General features: G+C 38.2%; 1 protein-coding gene across 1 annotated transcript in view; it reads left to right on the top strand.

Annotated features, from left to right (window-relative positions):
* The window catches only part of ALDH1A3 (aldehyde dehydrogenase 1 family member A3), a 567347-nt gene that overhangs the window by 259227 nt on the left and 283838 nt on the right, over positions 1 to 24282 (top strand). Inside the window, exon 4 of the mRNA XM_044078687.1 lies at positions 14186 to 14315. Coding sequence (XP_043934622.1) covers positions 14186 to 14315 — 130 coding nt within the window. The remainder of the gene's footprint in view (positions 1 to 14185; positions 14316 to 24282) is intronic.

Below are 24282 nucleotides of genomic sequence, written 5' to 3'. Positions count from 1 at the left end.
GGGGCTTTGAAACTTCCCACCTTGGTCTTAAGTAATGTGAAGTTTGCTTTTGAAAAGTTTTTCACAGTGGTTTCTTTGACCAGGGTTGGTGGCGGAATGTGGATATCCAGAGTGATTAGTTTATGGTCAGATCTAAGCAGCGAGGGGTTGACCTCCGGTGTGGAACACCAGTCACACAGATTGGTGATGATCGGGCCTAATATGTTCTCACCTCTGGCGGGGGTGTTGACCAGTTGATCCAGGGCGTTTGAGCATATAAAGTCTAGGAAATGTTGGGCAAGAGAGTTTTTACTTGAGTAGTTCTCACAGTTAATGTTTGGGTAATTTAAATCACCCAATATCAGGGTGTTTGGTAGGACCTTTATGGTTCCCAGTGTTTCCAGGAATGTGGAGTGGGGGTCCTGGGACATGGTGGGTGATCTGTAGCAAGCTATAATTTGAATAGCAGTTTTACCCATTGTTAGTTGCACAGGGATGATCTCTGAAGCATCGTGCTGTGCCATTAACCTGGAGGTGTGGGTATCCTTGATGAATATGGATACTCTCCCACCTTGTTTTGCCATGTTTTGCCAAGGCATTGGTGGAATCACCTTTCCTAATTGCATAAATGTGTTCCCTAATCGTTTCATAGAACATCCTATTGGTCTTATCCAGATAAAATCTAGTACATTCTTTACAAGTAGCAAGGTAAACCAAGTTCTTAGTTCTACAATCCACAGTAACTCTAAAAGAAAAAAATCTGTTTAGAGGCTGGATGTTTAAATTCATGTGATGTATCTATGTGACTGCAAAACTTACAACGCTCACAGGGATGAGTCCCCATGGGGGCCTGTCTGGTAACTATGGCTTTACTGTGATCCTTGTAACACAGATGTCGCTTTAAAGACTTTTTATTTTTGTAACTAAATGTGGGTCTCTTGCCCACTATATCTTTTATACGATCATGTGAGGTCAGGATGCCCCAATTAGAAAAAAATGTCTAAAACTAGGTTAAACAATACAGATGAAGGATTCTTGGGTGACCTTGAGACACTCTCCAATGATTTTTTTGAGAGGGCGTTACAGCCATAAAGAAGTAGAGGGGATAACTAGCGATGTTAAGGTACTTAGGAGCGATAGAGCTGCACCATACTTCTCAGAAGATAGACATGTTGCAAGACCCCCTGCGTCTAGCAGGAGGCAGACTCTTCTGACTCTTTCTTATGCTAGTGACATTAGACATATTAAAGATGTCATTTTTTCTAACTGGGGCATCCTGACCTCAGATGATCTTATAAAAGATCTAGTGGGTGAGAGACCCACATTTAGAGTCTGGCTTTACACATAGTTTTGGTTTCAAAGCACTAGAAGTTATATCAGAGGACTCATGGGGGGGGGGGGGTATCTCAGGAATTTTACAGAGGAGAGAGAGTTACATTGGATTTTAAAACTTTTGTCTGACAAGAAACCTGGACTAAATAGTAAGGTTTCTTTAAAACCTGTGCTGAAGTCCAAGGATTTTCCTAGATAATTATTGCTTTTATTTGATAGGCTAATTGTCAGTTTTAAATTGTATGTAATGTGGTTGAGTTATCTGAAATGTTTGTTTGAAGAAGCATTTTGTGCGAAAGCGCTCACCTGTTTTATACTTGTTACTGTGTGGTTTTATTAAAGGACTTTACTTCAGCCTTGCCACTGGGATTTCGAACATTATTATATATAACAAAGGTTGGAAGTTGCTGAATTTGTAGAAACAGGGGAAAATAGAGTCAAAGGACTATGTTAGTTCCAAGAACAGAATATGCAATGGTCTGAGTAAACCTTGTAGTTATTTATATACATTTTAATAATTCCAGAAGCATAACAGGAATTTGTCTTCTACTCCTTGTCATTTCAAATACTTTAACAAACCCATCTCTTATGTGGCTCAATTTAAAATTAACTGGACATTTCTCCTATAATAACAGCTGAGCTTTATACTATATCACATTAGATCTTTTTTTCCTGGAATATCATATTTCTCGGTGCATTTTCTGAGAAATATTGACAATCAGTTAATCAAATTTTTCTAATGTTATTTCCTTTTATTTATTTATTTTTATTTATTTAAGTTTGATGACCGGGAAGTCCAATGGGCCAAGAACAGCCCATTTTCAGTGGAGGCCCGGGGAGAAAAGCTCCACAATAATTGCAAGTTACATTTCACACGATACAAAAGGATATAGTTCATACAGCTATTTAAACATTTACAGATAAGCTCTATGATATTTGCAATTGGCTTATCACAATGTTACAAAATGAAAAGACATAATTCAATACAGAAATTTCAACATTTACATAAAGTGAATATCTTTGTTATAAACTCAATTGTAGGTTTAACATTTCAAAATATATAGCTACTAGCCATTAGTAGGTTAGGAAAATATTATGCATGGAGAGGGTAATAGTATATTTGAGATTGGAGAGTATAGACAATAGATATTAGAGAGAAAATTAGTTTTTGGTAGGGGAGGGATTGTTTTGGGTGGGATGAAGTAATAGTAGAGGTAGTTGGATGAGTCAGTGCAAGGTGGAATGAGGGGGGAGGGATTTAAGTTGGAGCGTGGCAAGGGCATTCCCATTTGCCCATTTGGAAGAATGATGAGAGAGTAGCTGAGATTTGAAATTTGTATGGTTAGGTAGGTTGCGTAGGTGTGTGGAGAGAGAGTTCCACTGTTTAGCTAAGGAGTGGGACAGCAGTAGATAGCCAGGAGGTTGTGTAAGTTTGTAGATCTGAAGGAGATTATGTTTTTTGGATTTGAGTGAGCGGTTGGGAGTGTAATGTTTTAAGAAAGTAGCAAGAGCTGGGCAGTTGGTTTAAAGATGAGCTTGTGAGCAATGGTGAGTTGTAGGTAACTGAGGTAGTTGGGTAGTTCAAGCCAGTTGAGGGTGAGGAGGGGGTGGCAGTGGTGGGATGAGTTTTTTGAATTGGTTGCAAATTTGAAAATCTTGTGGTAAGAGAATTCAAGTTTGGACCGAAGGCCAAGATGGAAATTGGTGAAAAGAGGGGCAACATACATAAGGGAGGGGAGTAGAAAAGTGGATGCAAGAGTTTAATGGGTAAAGGGGCTTAGGAAGTGTTTGTGCCTGTAGAGGAGACCTAACTTTTGGTGGGTTTTCTTGATTGCGGAGCGGATGTGGGTGTCAAAATTTAGTTCTTCATCAGTAATGATGCCAAGAAGCTTGGTGTTGGCAATGATTTTAAGGAGGGTGTTGTTTTGGCTCTGTACGGTGAATGTGGATTTATCAATGGAGTTTTTGGTAGTGGAAAAACATTAGTTTGGTTTTATTTGCATTTAGTACCAGATGGTTAGACTGCATCCAGGTTTCTATTTTGGAGAAGGCTAGGAGCTTGGAGGGGGGAAGAAAGCTGAGCAGATGATTGTTGAGTCATCTGCATATTGGATGATAGATGAGTCTGGGGTGGATTGGTGAAAGTTGTTAATGAATAGGTTGAAGAGAAGAGGGCCAAGAACAGAACCTTGTGGGACACCTGTGGGTGTGGGAAGGAAGGGGAGGTTGAAGTTTTTCATTGGACTGCTTGTTGGCAGTTGGACAAGTAGCTGGAAAACCAGGTGATGATGGTGGGAGAGAGGTGTAGGGTGGAGAGTTGGGATATAAGTAGGGTGTTTGAGATAGTGTCAAAGGCCTTTGACAGATCTAGGAATAGTGTGGACACAAACTTGCCTGAGTCGCGTTCGAGGCTTATGGTTACAGGAAAGGAAAGAATGCAGTCATGGTGCTGCGGCCAGGGCAGAAGCCATGTTGGGTAGGGGAGAGGAGATTGTTTAGTGTTAGGTGTGCAATGAGTTGTGCTTGTATTGTATTCTCTAGTATTTTAGAAAGAGGGGAAAGGATGGCAATAGGCCTGAAATTGGTGGTATCAGTATTTTTGACACCTTTTTTAGGGAGATGATGTAAGCATGGCTTAATTGATAACTGTATTACAGGATGCCTTTGTTGTCAGTCATGTGTCTTCTGCATCTGCAATAATGACAAGTCAGTGTGTGCTCTCACAGCATGCCAACAAAGTTGCTTTAAAATGTAGCACAACAGGTTCTCAACTCCAGCCTAATTTTTTATCCACAGAGCTTGCCACAGCATACATGTTATAAGACATCCTGCAGTGGAGAAGCTAGTAAAGAAATTAATTTCATAGATAAAATCCATGGTACGATGTTGATCACTGGTGTGTCAAAATCAGGGTTGCAATTTTGTTAGGGGCGAGGCAGAGACTTTCAGAACTCTAGATTACAGACAATGATTAAGGAAGATGACTAGTTTTATACATGTGATCTCTGCTGGTAATACACTGAAGAGCTTTAACCAAAAAATGAGGAACCAGTCAAAAAGGTAACTAATAAACAAAACAGACTGGATTTCAAAGACAGAAAAAACTCCACTCTTTATTGGCTAGTACATACAAGCTTAACACTCCACAAGACATGCATTTTCATCCAGGCACCTCCCAGACTTCATCAGAAAATACACAGAATGAGAAAAACCCTGTTTAAATAGTAATAGGCTAACACTTAATAACCAATTACTGGATAAAGCTATACACACAACACAAATCACATATTAAAAAGATGAAAGGGTTTCTTAAAAATATGAAGACATTTCTAAAAAATATATAAGACATCAATCATCAGAAAAAATGTATAAATATAAATAACAAGTCTAATTAAAAATCATAATTTAGCCGCCCTGAGTTTTAACAGGAGTAATAAGGAAATACGATCGTTTAGACCCGGGGATTTACTGGCATCCAAAACTTTCACGATAAACCAACTTAGATTCCCATGGGCCTCCCTGATGTCCCTAGGTATCTCCCCCACAGGTTAATGTATGTCTATATAGTGCATTGGTAAAGTTGCACTTCCTAATATCATTGAGGTGTTCATAAATTTGACGTCTCATTTGCCTCTCTGTTTTCCCTACATAAAACCCCTCACATTGACCACACCAGGCAATATAGACCACCCCACACTGAAGAGCTTTGCCACATTACAAAATCCACACCATTGTTATTTCGATTTTACTGTATACTGCATCCATTCACATATTCTATATAGGTTCATAGATTCATAGGTAGGTACTAGGCTATCGGCCCTGGGGCCTATACAAGCCCAGCCAAAAAGGTACCCTGGCTTTTGCCATCCAAGAAAATGATTTTCCTGTGCCACTGTTGAGCAGAGCCACAGAGTTGATCCCCGGGGTGAATTTCCTATTTCCCATCCAATCATCAAGATTTTTCTTGAAGAGTGCTAATGAGGGGCTTCGTTTGATATAGATAGGTAGTGTATTCCAGAGTATGGGAAGTCTCTGGGACAGGAATCTATCCCTCCAGCATGTTCTGTTTATTGTGGTGACAAGGTTTAGGTCCCTAGAGCATGTAGCTCGGAGGGAATGGGATTTCTTTATTAAGTGGAGCATGTCCAACAGCTCTGGGTTTGACATAGCTTTGCATGTTAGGCAGAGATCACCTCTGAGTAGGCGATATGCGACGGAGTAAAGCTGGAGTGTTTTGAGATGGTCTGCGTAGGGCATCTGTTTGAGGCCTTTAATCCTCTTTGTGAGGTATTTCTGCAGCCTTTCTAGTTGTTGCAGATGTCTTGTGAGGTACATACCAAATGGGGCATTGTACTCTATAATGGGTCTAATGCGTGATGAGTAGAGGGGAACAACAACCTCTTTTTTTCTGGATGAGAAACCTTTTGTGATGAGGTGTGCCACATAGAAGGATTTCCTGACTACTGTGGCAATGTGATTAAAGGAGAGACTACTGTCCACCTGTGTCCCAAGGTCTCTTATCACACTTTCGGTGTTAAGTATACTACCGCCTATGTTGTAGTTCATGGGTACAGAGTTTTTACCAAAGGGGATGACAATGCACTTTTTGGCAGTGAGCTTGAGGCCATGGCTTTAACACCAGGCATCTGTCTCAGTGAGGCCCTTTTGTAGGATGTCCACATCGTTAGGAGTTTCAATTATAGCTCCTAGTTTGCAGTCATCTGCGAACTTCATTAGCCAAAAGACCTTCTGTGTTAGCCTGTACTTCAGAAAAGTAGATACCAAACAGAAGAGAACCCAGGACTGAACCCCACTGGTACTCCACTTGTCACTGGTCTGAAGTCAGATTTGGAGTCTGCTACTTTCACAGTGTGGGTTCTGTCAGTGAGCCAGTTGGCAACCCATCTTGTGACATAGGGATTTATACCTAGTTTAGTAAGTTTATCTATAATTCCAGAGTGGGGGATGGTGTTGAAATCTTGGCAAAATCTAGATAGGCTGTGTGAATCACCTTATCCTTGTCTATGGCTTTAGTAACTGCTTCAAAGAAGTCTATCAGGTTTAGGAGACATGATCTGCTTTTTACAAACCCGAACTGGGTGGGGTCCAGAGTTTGGAGATTACCAATGTCTTTTTTTATAAGTTCCATGATGATACATTCCATGGCCTTGCAGACCAGGCTTGTCAGGCTAATGGGGCGGTAGTTCCTGGAGTGCTCACCCTTGTGGAGTGGGATAACTGTCGCTGTGCGCCATTCAGCAGGCACAAAGCCTAAGGTGAGGCTATGATTGAACATGGTACTTAGGTGGGGTGCCAGTTCATTCTGTAGTTCGTGTAGAACACAGCCCTGGAAGTTGTCTGGTCCCATGGATGCTGTGTTCTTGGCTTTGGAGAGTGTGTTTTTTACCTGTGCACCATGATTACAGGACCTTTGCATTCTTCCAGTATACAGATGGGCTCTTTAGGGGGTGAGAGGGTGGTAAAGTTAGCACTGAACCTATCTGCCAGGATGTTGGCAATATCAGTTGGGTCTGTATATTTAGTGCCATTGTGCTGTAACTCAGAGCATATCTAAATGTTGCCATTGAAATTCTTGACATAGCTATAGAATGCTTTGTGGTTGTCTTTAGAATCAGTTGCGATTTTGTTTTTGTAACTAGCTTTGGAGGATTTTATCAGGGATCGCAGCTTCTTACTGAGGCTGACCAGGGAGCTCCTCCACTCATGAGATTTTACTCTCTTTTGCAACAGTTTCTTCCTTCTGTTGTACAGTTTGTTTATGGCAGGGGGCCATCAAATTGGCTTCCTTTTTTTGGGGGGTAGCGTCTTGGTTCTTTTTGAGATAGCATGATCCATGCACTCATGTAAGTGCTTATAAAGTGCAATTGTGTAGGATTCCGTAGTCGTAGCTGTATTGTCCATCTGCATGGGTATCATGAAGTTCATCACTTCTGTCTTAAGAAGCATGAAGTTGGCTTTGGAGAAATGTTTTACCATGGTTTCCTTAATGGGGGGGTTGGGGCAGGATGTGGATATCTAGGGTAATTAGCCTATGGTTGGATTAGACCAATGAGGTGTTGACTTCAGGTCTGGAACACCGGTGACTCATGTTGGTAATGACTAGATCTAGGATATTGTTGCCCCTGGTGGGGGTGTGGATAATTTGATCCAGGGCATTGGAGTTTATGAATTCCAGAAAGTGCTGAGTGAAGGCGTTGGTACATGAGTAGTTTTCCCAGTTAATGGTGGGGTAGTTGAAATCACCCATTATTAAGGTGTTTGGTTGAATCCTAATATTTTCCAGTACATCAAGAAAAGAGGAGTGGGAATTGTGGGGCATGGTGGTTGATCTGTAGCAAGCTACAATTTGGATTGCAGTTTTTCCCAGAGTTAGTTGCACTTGGATAACCTTGGCTGCATTATGCTGAGCAACTAGCCTGGAGGTGTAGCTATCCTTAATGAATATGGACACACTTCCACCTTTGGTGTTACGGTCCAGGTTACATGCCCAAAAGTGTGGTATGAGTTATAGCCTGGTAGTGCAGTGGTGCTCTCTGGAGCTTTGAACCAGGTCTCAGTCACTGCACAAATGCGATGTTTTAAGGAGTGCCTCGAGTGAGTGCATTTTGAGATTTTGACTTCTACCATTGAGTAGCATCACCCTCAGTTTTTGCTTGCCTGTTCCTGTTACAGTGGTGAATTTGTCATTTGAACCTTGCCTAAAAAAGGCACTACAGAGGCGGCAAGAATCTTAGCCAGTATCCAGAATCCCAGGGGTGACAGGTGCAGGCTATCTCTGGCAAAACATCGTGGACTGTCGACCATGTCATCCCAGGCAAACAGATACTGGATCCCTTTACAATAGCACCAGAAGCTTGGCCAATTGTTGAAGTCAATCATTTTGTCCTTGTATTGCGGCATCATTCTGGATGATGGCAGAATGCTACTCAGGGCTAGGGTCATACCTGCCTGGGCCAGAAGATCGGAGAGCTCTTCCATGTCTCTTTCACTGTAGTCCAGGGAGGTATGTCTCAGGTCATTCTCACCAACATGGACAATGACAAAGTCATATTTGTACTTGTGGAATGAGCTGAGTGCATGGGTTATGTGGTGGATCCTAGCACCTGATAGGCAGCTGACAGTAACCTTCTCCTTGTTTAGCCTGGTGAGTGGGACATCAGTGTGCCTGACTATAGAGTCACCAATGATTAGTGTGTTGGGTAGGTTGTTTTGCCTTATTGGCTGTGGTTGAGTGGCACACTGAGTCTGCGGGATATGTCATTTGGGTTGTGTTGGGGGGGGTGGCGGTTGCTTGCATTTCTCCTTTGCAGGTCTCTGTTGCTTGAGCAGATTATTATTGAGAGCCTCCATGAATGTTTTTGTGTTTTTATGTGTGGATTTTGGTGGTGTAGATTTATTGAGACTATGTGATGAGTGTGGTGTGGTGCAAGTGTTTACCTTCTCCTCTTAACTGTCAAGTTCAGTCTTGTCTGGAGAGAGATTTACCTCCAGTTTGGCTAGATAAGGGCATCTCTCACAGGCTGTAGTGTTGGGTGGTAGGAGGAAAGGGTTGTCTGTGTACATGAGGCAATTTCTACATTGTCCCAAGATGCCCAGATTCATCAGATAGACAGGAGAGAACACTGGGAGCTGACCCTTGGACATGCCTGAATAAAAAACTATTTTCCTCTAGATAAGTTAGGAAAGTGAGTACAAGAGCTGTTTTTCTCTAAGCAAGTGAGGAAAGTAAGTACCAAAACTGTTTTCCTCTAGGTAATGAGGAAGGTTGAGTGCTGCAGTAATTAGTAGGTTATTTAGTGCTTACAAGTACTGAACAAGTGCTGATCACGAATAAGCAAATCCAAGTGCTAAAACTAAGAATCTGTATCTGGACTAAACTAGTTACAGGAAAGGGGGGAAACAAGTGCAAATGCAGGCTTTTAAATCAGAAAGTTGAGAGAGGTGGAAAAACTGCCCAAACTGCCAATAACTACAATTTCTGGGCCAGAACCACTCCTTATGTGGTAGATAGGTTACCTAGTGCTTACCACGCCCACTGATAAGCTAGAAGGCTTCCCTCCAACACAGAAAGCTTGGAGGGGGGGGGCTCAGAAGCTTACATACAGTCCTGGATACAGCAAATCTGAATCTGGACTACACTAGTTACAGGAAAGGTATTTATATATATATATATATATATATATATATATATATATATATATATATATATATATATTATTTATTTATTTATTTATTTTATTTTACATTTGTTGACCGCCGGGATAGTCCGACTGGATACATGTCCATTTTCAGCGGAGGCCCGGGGAGAAAAGCTCCACATGGATAGTAAGTTACATTCATATTAGATAAACAACATATCACAACATTTGATAATTAATACATATCAAGAAAAAAATACATTCACATTTAGATACCAGTTAATTCATGATAGGCTCATAGATGAACATACTTTATTACGTAAGGTACCCCTATGTTGCTATGGAGACTGAGGAAGTGAGGGATTAGTCTGGTTTAGAGCATTGGCAGAGCCAATGGGTTTTAAAGTGGTAGAGTAGACCTTTCTTGAATTTGTCTTGGGAGGTAGCATTGGTAATTTGGGGAGGAAGGGAGTTCCAAATTTTGCCAATGGCATTGGCAAACAGAGAGTCACCACCTAGATTACAGGATTTGATCGTTTGTACAAGTAACATGTTTGATGAGCGCAGACTGTTTAGATTTGTGTAGGGGGTTATTAACTTACTCAATGCAGGAATATTGTCTGGTTGATTGAGAATTTTAAATGCTACTGTTAGTTGGTTATGCTTGAGTAAGTTTGGTAGTTCAATCCAACCAAGGTTAAGTAGGTTAATACAGTGATGGGTTTTATAGGGCGTGCCTGAAGCAAATCTAGCAATATGATTATAACAACAGCTGAGTTTGTTTAGGTCTGATTTTTTAAGGTTAGTGAGTATGGGGGAGGCATATAAGAGGGTGGAGAGAAGATGTGATCGGGCAATGGCCACTTTTGCCATGGGAGTCAGAAAGGACTTTATTCTATATAAGGACCCCACTTTTTTATTAACTATTTTAATAGTTTGATTGATATGCAAATCAAATCTAAGTTTGTTATCGATGGTAACACCTAGTAGTTTGGTGTTGTTGTCAGGGGAGATAATAGTCCCGTTCTTGGATTGTACAGTAAAGGGGAAGTGGGTAGGTTTATGGGTAGGATGGAAGAGTAGCAGCTTGGTTTTCTTTGGAATGAGGATCAAATGGTGACCCAACAACCATTCTTCTACTGCAGTGAAACAGTTTTGGGTTTTAGTTAGTAGATCAACTGGTGACTTGTCCGAGCAAATGAGTGTAGAGGCGTCGGCATATTGGATACAGGAGGTCTCAGGGATAATTTTGTGGAGATCATTAATAAAAATAGAAAAGAGAAGTGGTCCTAGAATGGAGCCTTGGGGAACCCCTATGGAATTAGGTAAGAGAGTGGAGAGTTTATTATTCCAGAGTACAGCTTGATTCCTATCAAAGAGATAGGCATAGAACCAATCCAGAGTTTTGTTATCTAGGTAGAGATACAGAAAAGTAGCTAAAACAGCAGTCAAATCAATTCAAATGCAGTGCAAGCTAGCACACTTGAGTACATACTAATGTTAGACCAAACAGTTTAAAAATGCAATTAAATTAAAAATAACTAAAAACAAGTGCAGAAGGAGTCTATTAGGTAGAATGAGGTAAAGAGATTGGACCGGGGGGAGTGTCCCAGATCAAATCTACAGTGGGGACGGGCAACTGCAAAAGCTTCCAAATTTAAACAACACAGGAATAGGGAGGGTGGGTATGAGAAAACCAACACCTTCAGCAGAGATCACTTTAAGCATTTATGTCTATCTCTTTTAGATGCTTGAGGAGGCAAAGCAATGCTTGTTCTTGCCACTGGTCACATTTGATTACATTTTTAGCAAGATACTTATTTTCTTAGCATTTGAAATAAGGTTCATTAGCTGTAACAGTACATTGTTCTAATATTTACAATAATGCCTTTAACCTTTAAATCACACCGTTACATTCTCAAATATATCACAAATCATCTGTGTGCACATTAAATGATTTATAAATGACATATTTAGAAAATTCAGCAAGCTTACAGTTTTGCTTACTTGCATTACATACATCTAACCTTCTCTGCAGAAGCAAATGTAGCTAGTGCAATAATTCAATGAAATATTTACGACTCAGTAAGCTTTATACAAACAAAAATCGTGGAAAGTTATATTGCCAGTGAGTTTGTAAAATGTTCACTTCTGTTGTTGACCCTCAAGTTTATTATTTAAGGAGTAGGTGCATGAAAAATGTTAATTACACACAGCAGTTTATTGTTGCTCTGAATATCTTTGTTCAGTGTCATGTCTTATAAAAGTTCGTGCTACTGCCACCTTCACCCTAATGACTCAAACATGGATATGCTGATTGTAACTTTATTTATTTGCATTATGTTAAATATCAGGTTTTAATTGTGTAGGGCATATTTTCAATGGAAATCTGGAGGAAGCTGCAACAGCATTATATATAATAACATAAACATAAAATGTATCATGTAGAACTTAAATCCTCATTAGGTGGAATCTCTAGAAATCAAACAATAATATGAACTTGCAGTTTGGAATTCCAGCAGTCAGACGAGGGAACTCTTCAATAATAGTAATAGAAATAAACCAGAAGAGATACAACTCAGTAAGAGAATGAATGAGTGTAAGCAAATATGAATTCCTTTATGCTCTCATACTGCCGTGACCTTTAATCTTTCCATGATGTTTGCCTAGTCATCCTTCTATTACACAACATGCAGGTGATTGTTCCTGTATCAAAAGTCTAACACAATCATCCTGCAGTTTGACCATCATTTATACAGATCCTTTTATCCTTTTTTTCCTACATCATTTATTGAGGAGCTGGGTTATAGAATACAGGTGGATAAGACTGCTACCTCCTCTCCAACCATTTTGCATTGATTCCAGTGAACTTGACAGCTAGTAATTTTTGTTTTATTATTTTGTTGTACTAAAATGCAGGAGCCTATTAAACTGTTCATTAATTTGTTAAACAATACTAAGATTTATGGCACTATTCATAAATATCAGGTGCCATGGAATAGGGCTAGTATGTGGTTCAAGAGTATAGTAAAGCCCTTTGCAATTTGTCAAAGTGCTTATACCACAAGATAAGACATTGTGTGCAGTCCTACCCTATTGAATAAGTATAATAGCCTATGCACTGGATGCAAATGCAAATACCCCCCAGGATCACATGCAGTTCAGAAATACCACTCCAACTGCATACAGTCTGGTCATAATGTGGTAACTTATGGGACCCAAGCTGCATATGTATAGCTGGGGGCAGTAATTATGATTACACTGATCCCCTTTCCCCACTGATGTGTTGAAAATAATGCATCTAAGAAAGCTCATAAACTAAAATTAATACTGTGGAGGCAGTGTAATAACATTAAAAGAGCAGCATCTGAGCAACACATCAGTACTACATAAAAAAAGAAAGAAATCTTTGTATGGCAGAAAAAATACTGGCAACAGAGTTTCTTGTGATACAGGCAAACCTGCACCCACGATCACATTTAGTCCCTACTCTCAGTAGTGAATAAGTACAGTTGCAGAAAATGGGAATGCTTGATGCATGGAATACCTATACTATGCTAATGTAATCCATTGCAATGAAGGGTAACAGCTATATAAATTGCACCCTGCCATGATGACGAGTCCAGGAGAAGCCTTTGTTCATGGCAGCATATGAAATATTCTGTGCAGTCCCTTAAAGGGACTGTGCGATGTTGTTTGTCTAGAGCCCTTACAGTAGCATGATTTAGCAGTAACCATTTGAAATGTCAGTACCCACTAAAAATACAGAGACTGAATGGCCAAAAGATCCAATTTACATATACTAGATGTCATTTCTCAGCCCTTTTCTCTGAGGCATGGCAATCTCAAAGTTGGTATATATAAGATTGGGGGGTTGCAAAGGGACTTGCCCCCCCCCCCCTGCAAAAAGACATTTAAAGGAGAAGAGTGATTTTCAACATTAACTCTTCTGTGTTTTTGGTCTTTTTTTTTTTTTCCAGCTTGTCGGCACGTGGCATTTCGAGTGCTGATATTTCAGTAAGAAGCCTGATACAGCTCAGTGAATCATGTTACTCTCAAGACCATGAACAAGCACATAATGTTTGTGATTTTCATGACCCTTCTTTACAGTAGTTGCCTTTTGAATCACACTGCTGTTTTTGTTTTCATGGTGTGTGTGTGTGTGTGTGTGTGTGTGTGTGTGTGTGTGTGTGTGTGTGTGTGTGTGTGTGTGTGTGTGTGTGAGTGTGTGTGTGTGTGTGTGTGTGTGTGTGTGTGTGTGTGTGTGTGTGTGTGTGTGTGTGTGTGTGTGTGTGTGTGCGCGTGTGCGTGCGTGTGCGTGTGTGTGTACATGTATGTGTATTTGTCTTAGTTTGATATGGAAACAACTTATTATTTGCATAGACTAAATAATGCAGAAATGTGTTATCCTTCATAGAAAATAGCTTGCATGTTCCTGATGCAGTTATTTCACATAAAAACAGACCAGACATCATGTGACCACTAGATTTGATTGCCACCAACATTTCATATAAATAAATCATTTCCAATTAAAATCTAGTTTAACTGCAAACCACAAATCCTCAGTAAGACTCCTTCTTCTGAGTTCTAGAGACTGCACATTTTCTCACAATACTCATTTAAGAAACAAGTACTGCATACATATTATAAGTAAAGCTGATAGTGATCCTCGAAAATAAAGAAATTCATATGTTTTGTGGTTTATTTTTTTTCAGACCTTAGAAACAATGGACACAGGAAAACCCTTTTTGCAAGCATTCTTCATTGACATGGAAGGCTGCATAAGAACACTTAGATATTATGCTGGATGGGCAGATAAAATCCAAGGCAAAACTATCCCTGTGGGTATGTTGTAACTGCAACTTAATATACAATTTTAACTGTGAATTATCTGATAATAGTACTGTTTCAGGATTCAGATTTTGTGTTTCTTTATCATGACTGCTATTTTTCTTGTTTCAAACAGTATGCCACACTAATAATGGATTTAAGCAAAGAATGGAAACACGTTCACGCATTATTGCAATATATAGAATACTGTGTGAAATGACATACAAAATGCTGTTGTACATATCTACTAAGGGGTTGCAGGAAGTTACAAAAAGGCAGGAAGCTCAGGATCAATTCCAAGCGTAGCATGATGTATTTGAAATATAGGCATATCACAAGTGAGCTGATATGATGGAGCAAATTCTAGGCTATGTTTTATATGGTTTGTTACTTTGCACTCTAATGTATGCTATGTTTTTTCATAATATGATAGTTTGTACAGTTCTCCAGTGTGGTATAATTTCCCTGAGAATATTTAGCATCACAACAAATGTGGCATCACTCTAGCTTGTTGATGCTTAGATAGTTAATCTCAGCACTACAGAAAGTATATCACATTTGTCACTCAGCTGGGATTTGAATCGTGATAATTTCAGAACACCGGGCACTTGAACCATATATTATAACAATTTGAGAAGGAATTAAGTATGACCCACATATTATAAAATGTTCAATATGAAGAAAAAAGGGGATCTTTTGAATCAGTCAATGTAGCATTTAGTGATTAAGATTGATTTTGTAAAGATTCACTTCTAGATGTGGGCTCATTTGCAACAGATTGTGCATTGATTTGGGTTCTAGTTTGTTAAGGAAACATGCCAGATTTAAAATTATACCATAATTAAAACAATTTGCTTTAGCTGACAGTTTGTTTTTATGTTGCACTGTCAGCAATCCAGTTAGAGGAAACTTAAGTGCACAGAGGATTAGTGTGATGTAGAAACTGCTTAATCTGTAGCATCTGGTAGGCTTTAGTTTTAGAAGTTTGGGTGGGTGGGTGGAGAACCAAATAAAAGCAATGCAATTAAGAAAGCTCATAAAGTAAAACCAATGCTGTGGAAGCAGTGTAATAATGAATACAGTACATTAAAACAGAAGCATTGGCAAACAGCTTCTTTTAGAAGGAAGAAGGCTGAAAAACATATGTCACTGTCTACTTCATTCTTTTAATTTCATATTTTAGCATTTCTTACTTTCAAAGCAATTATTTCTAAAGAGAAATGTGTTTGATTATTGTGAAGCTGTTTAACTTCAATGCATTATAATCAAACAAAATATGAACAATTTGATATCTATATTATCTCTGCATTTGAGTGTTTTTATAAAGGTATGACAAAAAAACATGCTAGGTTATACACACATTATTTGAATCAACTTTAATCAAACACACATCTTTCAAAACTGAATTAACTACATTACTAATTTTAAAAGTAGTAGGTAAGTACAAGCAAAGAAGAGCTCCATCCCATCTTCCTAGTACCCTGAAACAAATGCATCTTCACTTTGACTTGCAGTGACTTGACAACTATGACCTTTAGCTTTGACAAGGTGGGAATGCAAGTCTTGCATAGGTGGAGACAAGGAGCCATAGCTACCACCACCACCCCACCCCAGTACTAACTTGAATTTGGCTTCTTGAAAAATCAGATAGTCTTTTAAACTGATTTTTGAAGAATTATGACCATGAAGGCTAATTTAAAGGTATAACTTCAAAATTACTATCCCATGGTTGAGATACAGTCATGGTGATAAAGCCGTCTATATTATAAAATTGTCACTGTTAGGTAATCTCTAGAGGTGAAATGGATAAAAACACTCAATAATTCAATGCAGGGTTTCCAGGAACAATATTAATTCAGTCTCTCAGAGTACCGCAGTGTTGGACCTTTTCCACATTTCAGTAACCCCTTTACTGTAACAGGCATCACAGAAACTAAAATCATGCATAGCTTTCCTGATACTACTGTTTTATCCATGATACTCCTGTTTTATCCATGATACTACTGTTTTATCCATGATACTCCTGTTTTATCTGGGAAACTGCTTCTTCATAGTGTTACCAGCTATGACTGTAGCTCTCAATGGATCAAAGACAAATCTCAACAGGATCCAGGACAAATCCAGAAATACTCAAGGATAGCCAGGAACATTTTTAAAATATTGGTACTACAGAATGAGATAATGTGAATTAATATACATATATATATATATATATATATATATATATATATATATATATATATATATATATCTTTGGGGGGGTGGAGACATCTAGAACTATAACTACTGTCATGGTTTATTAAGCATAATTCAGTCTTTTCTCCAAAACTCACAATTTTTAAAATGGATTAAGAGGGACAGAGCTAAAATTTGGGTCAAAAGATATCCCTGAAATTCAGCAACAGTAGAGAGAAATGATTGAAAACTTAGTTATCACCCCACTTCTTCTTTATAGAAATGCATCCTGCATGATTCCTGATATCATTGCCTCAAAAAAATTATCTTAATTAAGGATAGCATCGCACTAAAATCAATGTTTGTGTTGCAGCCAATGTTATCAGTATTAAGAGCACTGCTTGATGAGACTCTGTATTCAGATATCTGAAAAAATTGCTCCCGAAATAGATTCTATACTCTCATAGGATCCTAGGAAGTTATTAGGCTTATGGCCCTAGGGCCTTTACAAGCCTAGCCAAGCCTTATCCTTATTTCCATGATCAGCACCTACTGACCCTGTCCAAGAAAGACACAGGTGGACACCCACAGTGAATTTACGATCATCCAGATTGCATTTGAAGAAGGCCATTGAGTTGCTCTGTTTGACCTGAAGAGGTAGTCTGTACAACAGCAGTACAGAAAGTCACATAAATAATAATTCTCAACAGCTGCATTGAAATCTAGACATGCTTTTATAATCGTTGCTAAACACAGATATAGCACACATGTCTGTATTGTATTTCTGACAGGTCAGAACTTTCAGACATGTATGTATACTGTCCTATCCTTTTTTTCCTTCTGCGATTCCTAGAACTATATATATATATATATATATATATATATATATATATATATATATATATATATATATATATATATATATATATATATATATATATACTTTTCTGTGTCAGCCTTACTGTGACCTTGTAGATCAACTTACACATAATGAATTATCTGTTGCCATCATATAAGCTCTCTATTTATAAAATGTAAGTTATCTTACATTATTCTGCAACAAGGTACATAAGATCTCATAGAGAATGGAGCAGTAACACATTTATATATATAAATTCTTAGCAAGCTTTGAAATGGCTCAAGGTATAGTTCAGATCAAACAATTCATATTAGAATACTGACCTACTAACTGGACAATCTGTTAAAAAGCTTCTTTTTTTTGGTCCAAAGCAGACCCAGTTGCTCCCAGGATGAGAATGTGGAACAGCTTGAGGGACATAACATTATCTAGACAGGAATTATGAGATCTTAGCTTTTGTTTGCACATGTCTGCAGCGCACCACTTGCATTAGTGAATATTGCATGGTTCGGTAAACTACATCTTGAATAATATCCCAATGATATAAACATTTCTAATGCGTCTTTGAAAGGGTACCTTATAACTGTCGCATTCTTATGGCTGATGAGAAATGGCCCATGCTGCTAATTAGGGACCTCTACAGCTGTGTCTTCAGGTCTGTGGTAGCATTTCACAGTAGTCTTTCTGATTGGTTGAGAAGTGGATGATGCATTCAGGATGTAGATAAATGTGGTGACTGTACAGATAAGCTGTATATGAATACAAATGTGGACATCCTGAAAAGGGTTACCTGTACTTATTACATCCTGATATCAATGTATGACAGTGCAATAAATATATGAAGTATGCACCACAGAGTATAGCAATTGCTTACAATGTATGGGACTTAAGCAGACTCAACCATTTCAGTTTCCCTGTCTCTATAATGCAAGTAAACCACTTGCAAACTGTTTTCTACCCAGGCCCAAAAAGATGGCTTTTGTTTTGTAGTGTGTGAATTAATTAGTAAATGTTTGTTTCTGGCATATATTATATTGAATTCAGCCAGCTGAGCCATTTTATTACTTTTTGGACTTGAACAATTGTCATTTACTGTAGCATTGGACCTACTAAGTTCAAAGGAATAAACAGTAATAACTTTTTATAGCTTTTATAGCTTTTTACAAGACAGCATTCAAGTCTTCATCACCTAACTGACATCTTTTTTCTCCATTGTCGGACTATCTCTGTATCACCATAGCAAAGAAGGGACAAAAGAGGAAGCTGTGCTTGGCACAACCTATAATAGGCATGACCTGTACCTAAGAAGAGTTGACGATCATGTACAAGCACAACACCAGCATTCCTTTAAGTAGCTACAGCTGATATTGTGGCACATTAATAACAGCAGCAAGGAGATATCAGAAGTAACTTGCTACTGTTCTGCAGCTACTGGGATGTTTTTCTTTTTTTTCTTCAGCTGATTACGGGGACCATAAAATGCCCAGCCATATAAACCTTTAAGCAGACACATTTGAAAGCTCTTGCCACCCCTTACAAATACTTAATAGTACTCTCTTCCAAATCAAGTATGGCTGTACATGGTAAAGTGGTGTCAATTTGTGTCTACCCATCCAATCATCAACACTAGCCTTAAACACAGACAAAGTAGTATGCTGCTTGACCTGAAATGGTAAACTACTGCATAGGCTGGGAACAGACCTCTCAACCGTACTGAATCACTAGTTTTTTACCGAGTTATGGGGTCTAAATAATGGGGTGTCATATTTCCCCAAGTGGCATTCCTTCATTTCTGATTTTTTTTCCACTTTGTTTTTATTATTTCCGTTTTGGAGCTGATGTCATCACGTGTGTGATGAAGTCAGCTCTGTCAGGGCTGCGAGCCTGTCAGAATTGAGCTCAAGGGGCTCACATCATGCACACATTTCCGGCTGGGCGCTGCAGTTCAAATGCTCTGTGAGTGGGAACAGCACTCCAAGAAATGCAGGAATGAAGTAGTTTCTGAAACATTTTTCTTTTAAAGGAAAGAATGTTATATTCATGAATGGAAGGGCTGGCTGTTCAAATGCTCTGCACTCCAGGGAATCATGGCTGGGAATGAAGTAGGAAACCTCTATTTCACTTTGCACAGATGAAAGGGTGTTTATTTCGTATTCTAAATGGACTGGTGTGTGTGTGTGTGTGTGTGTGTGTGTGTGTGTGTGTGTGTGTGTGTGTGTGTGTGTGTGTGTGTGTGTGTGTGTGTGTAAATGCCCCCAGTTTAATACACCTGGTGACTAGAGGTACTCAGGCTCAAACACTGCATCTTGCATACAAAGTAAAAAGAGTTTAAAGCCCCTAGCCACCACCATTGTTAATTTATGCATTTGAATTTCGAACTTCATATTCTTCAGAAAATACATATGAACCTATGCACCTATATTAAATAGTAACACAAAACCTTTTATTTTAGCAGTTTTCTAAGTTTATAAGATCAGTATTTGAAAATGTTCCCTATTTTGGGGTTGTATTCCCCCATTATTAGCTTTGTCCAGTTTTTTTGTGCTAAGAGGTTGAGAGCTATGGTGAGAAGTCAGAACTGAATTCATTAAATGATAGTCATTTAAGTTTCAGTCTTACTATTTTTTCAGGAAACTGCTGATTGGGTGTAGTGGTATGTTGCTCTGACTGTAGTGCACAGGGTCCTGGGTTCAAGCTTGCCAGTGAAATGTATGGTGATAACACAACATTTTATTCTAGCAATTTTCCAAAATTATACAAGCAATATATAAAATGTGTCCTTAGTTGTTGGCCTTTTGTCCCCCTCACAAAAAAAAAAATGAAATTGAAAATAAGTGCAAGAAGCTGTGCAAGATGCCTATAGCTTACACTACTGTCATTCTCTCTCTCTCTCTATACATATATATATATATATATATGTATATATATATATATATATATATATATATATATATATATATATATATATATTGTGTGGGTGTGGAAGTAGACTTTTATGATGGAAATGTTCTGAATTGGGCAGTTTTGTCATTATTGGTTCATGCATTTTGTTTCATTGCCTACTAGAAAAATGTTCAAACAATAAATTCAAACAATACATTTAAAATGCGCTCTGTCTAACAAGTGTGCTGTATTATACACAGAATATAATTTAATAAAGTCAGGAAGGTGTATCAAATAACACATGTATGTTTCTTGTTTTGTGTGCAAGGGGCCATTGATTTCAAAACAGCCCAAAGGTAATCTTTATCCACCACTGGTCAGATGCATGTTCTTTGGATGTGGTTTGTGTTTCAATGCTCTTTCAATGAATGTGAGTTTCAAGGGCAGATAAGTTTTAATGCCAAGTCTATTTTCATTGTGACACAGTATTGCTATGTTTAGAAGATATCTATTAGTGTTTGTGCATTGTGCTGTAAAATGTAAAAATAAAATCCAAGTAATCATTGTAGAAGTAAAGCAGTATGCACACATTAGTGTTTATGGTAAATGGTGCAAAATAGCCAGGTAATGGGACATTAGAATGGCTGCAGTGGGGCTCTGGTGCCTTATTTTGGTTGTCTATTCTTCAGTTTGCATTTGAAAGTTGGTATCCCACAATTCCATTGGAGTGAGTGGGGTTACATAATTATGTATGCAAACGTTATGTTAATCAGCATACAGATTTCATGTTTCCAGGTTGAGAGGTTTGGCTTGGAATCCATTGGGTCAGGAAACTCTCCTTACAGAGAGTCTTTTGTTTTTATTGTGATAAATTTAGGTCAGTAGCAAAGTATTTGTACAGCCTCTACTCAAATAAGATTGGGTCTTTTGTGGCTTGAAAAACAAGAGAAGCATCAGCAGAGAGTGGACTGTAAACTACGGAGTATAAGGAGACTTGTGCTTGTCTGTAAGGATAGCTGAAATATTTAAAGCCTTTAATTTTCTAGGTTAAAATCACTGGGGCCTTTCCAGCTGAGTGCTGTGCTTGGATTTCTACATACCAAAGGATGCACACTATTTGATAATGTCCAGTTTATGTCTATGGTGATGAAAATATTTGAGTCTTTCACACATATGCATACTTCTCAACCTCTTAGCAAAAGAAATCTGGGCAAAGTCAGAAATAATGGTGATCAAAGGCCAGAAATAGGGGTCAGATTTTAAATATTGCTCCTGTAAAAAAGTTGCTAGAATAACAGGTTTTGTATTAGTATATATTTTCTGAAGGATATTAAGTCTGAAACTGAGATGTCTGTCAATATTTAGTCACTTCAGTCCTCAATGTCCAAAACACACATTTTATGAGGAACAGACTAAAAATAAGAGGTAAAAATTATTATGACATGCTGCAAAAATCTGTACAGTTCAGAGGTATGATTTATATATATATATATATATATATATATATATATATATATATATATATATATACACACACACACACAACATATATATATATATATATATATATATATATATATATATATATATATATGTGTGTGTGTGTGTGTGTGTGTGTGTGTGTGTTTATATATATTAATATGATCTGCCCACCTATGGGGCTAGGGGAGGATTTAGTCATTCCAATAAATTGTACCCTTTCAATTTTATTCTGATTGGTTAGCAGTGCTAGTATACCAATATGACATAAGCTTTGCACCAGTAGATTTAGGAAAACAGATTAACAGAACAGATATGTACACATCTCATTAAAGGAAGAACGAATGGGGAGAAGATGAAGCACTGTGATGCCAGGACATTAAACAGAGTTTAAGAAGGCAGCATAAAGTAGTAGTTGTATTTGTATACACGTAATAAGAGGTAATTGTTTGAAAATAGAGGGATGATGACTTAGAAAAATGTGCAAAACTACTGGTTACTGAAATTACTGTAGATGCATAAATCAGCCTCACACAAATCATAGGGGGCTCACCAATACTTACAGGCTGAATTCAAATGGCAGCCAATGCAGGAAGAATACCTCTTAACTGTACAGATTTTCGCAGCTTGTCCAGATTTTTGCATCATATTTTTAGTCAGTTTTTCATAAAATTGTGTTGTTTTTGGCAAATAGGTTCATAGATTAGTACTAGGCTAACTGCCCATTTGAGACATTTTAAGCCTAGCCAATTATCTCATGTGAGAATCAAACCTTGCACTTTGTGTGTCTAAGGTAAACAACTTAACCATTATGCCAGTCTCTCACCCTAGAGATTACTACTAGGCTACCTGCCCTTGTGTGCCACTTTTTAAACCTAGCCAATCACTCCATGAAGGAATCAAACCCCACACTTTGTGTCTGTAAGGTAAATACCTTAGTCATTACACCAACCACCCAAATCATTAAAGACTGAAGTTAGAAAATAATGACAGACATTTGAGTTTCAGAACTCATATCCTTCATAAAATTTACACTAATGCAAAACATGTTATCCTTTCAATTTTCTAAGCTTGTAAGAGCACTTTTTAAAAACTGTCCCTATTGTTGGGCCTTTGTCTCATTTTTATTTATGGCTTTGTCCAGATTTCTTGCTCTAAGAGGTTGAGAGGTATGACAGGAAGAGAGTAAGAGGCAGACTGGAAGCAGGCATAACTTTTGTACTGCGGCTAGCTGCAGTGGCATACAAGGATAAAGCCCTGACTATGCCTTAGGTGACCCAACTTCAGAGACAGGGCTCAGGCTTCAAGGAGAGCAGGGCAGCATTGAGGAGTTACATCATGTATGGAAACAAATGACATAGCCTCAATGATACCCACTGCATGCCAAACACAGGGACAATTACAGACATGGACAGATGTGTTATAGCTTTAAATTGACAAAAGCCCCTGGCCTTAGATGAGTGATGGCCCCATTTACCACTGTTTGGCTCTTACATCCTGTAAGGGGGGAAATGAGACATATGAGACAACAGAGACAGCATACCTTGATGATCACCAAGGCAGGTACAAAAAGAAAAAAAACAACAAAAAGAAACAAGACAGCCAATTGAAGTACATTTGTATTTTGGCATCTTTCTTTACTACTGCAACGTAAATCCTTATATAATGATTTACTTCAATAAATCAATAACTGATGTGTGCACACATACACACACACACACACACACACACACACACACACACACACACACACACACACACACACACACACACATATATAGATAGATAAAATCACAAGCTTACTTCTATTTACAGTACAATATATTTACATATGTAGCACCAGATGTCTGCATACACAATCTATCCATTTATAATTATTTTGCTAATTGTTGTTGATGTCGATTTTCCTTAATTGCCATCAGTGGCTAACAGCTTCAGACATTGCTTGTCAGTGTCACAGCAGTGTCCTTATCACTGAAATATTTTATAAATGGATGTTTTTGTAGAAGGACATGAGTTTACATCATCGGAGTTTTTTTTTAGTACATTTTGTTTTGTTTTGTTTTTTGTTGGGTTGCTTGAGATTGTGGCTCTGGGTACAGTATGTAGCATGGCAAGTATATCTTTGTTAATTTTTTTTTAGGTTTTAGCTTCTGCTATGGCTTTATGGCTGGTAAATAAGGATGAAGCAGTGAGGTGGGACTTTTGTTTTTTTTTTTTTTTAACTAATATTTAATTTTAATAAATACTCTTGTGGGCATTTCATTTATTGATTTTCAGTGGTAGCTGGTGACTTCAAAGTAAAAAAAGTTGCAGAAAGTAAATGAATGGGTGAGGATAAACAGATGGGATCCATCCATTTCATCCACAAATAGCTTCAGTACCCACTCATTGTAGCCACTTTATGGGCTATATATATATATATATATATATATATATATAGTTATATATATATATCTCAGCTGTCTGGCTGCAATCAGCAACGTCAGCCTTCACTGAAATGGAGTCATAGATAATGGACTCCATGACCCCCATTGCACACTGTCCCCCACACCCCTCCTCAGTACAACCTTTCTTGTTTCTCCT

This window comes from Protopterus annectens, chromosome 7.part1, assembly GCF_019279795.1.
Source record: "Protopterus annectens isolate FY-2018-M chromosome 7.part1, PAN1.0, whole genome shotgun sequence".
Taxonomy (NCBI): Eukaryota; Metazoa; Chordata; order Ceratodontiformes; family Protopteridae; genus Protopterus; species Protopterus annectens.
Note: the sequence above shows the minus strand (reverse complement) of the source record. Positions and strands in the feature narration are given on the sequence as shown.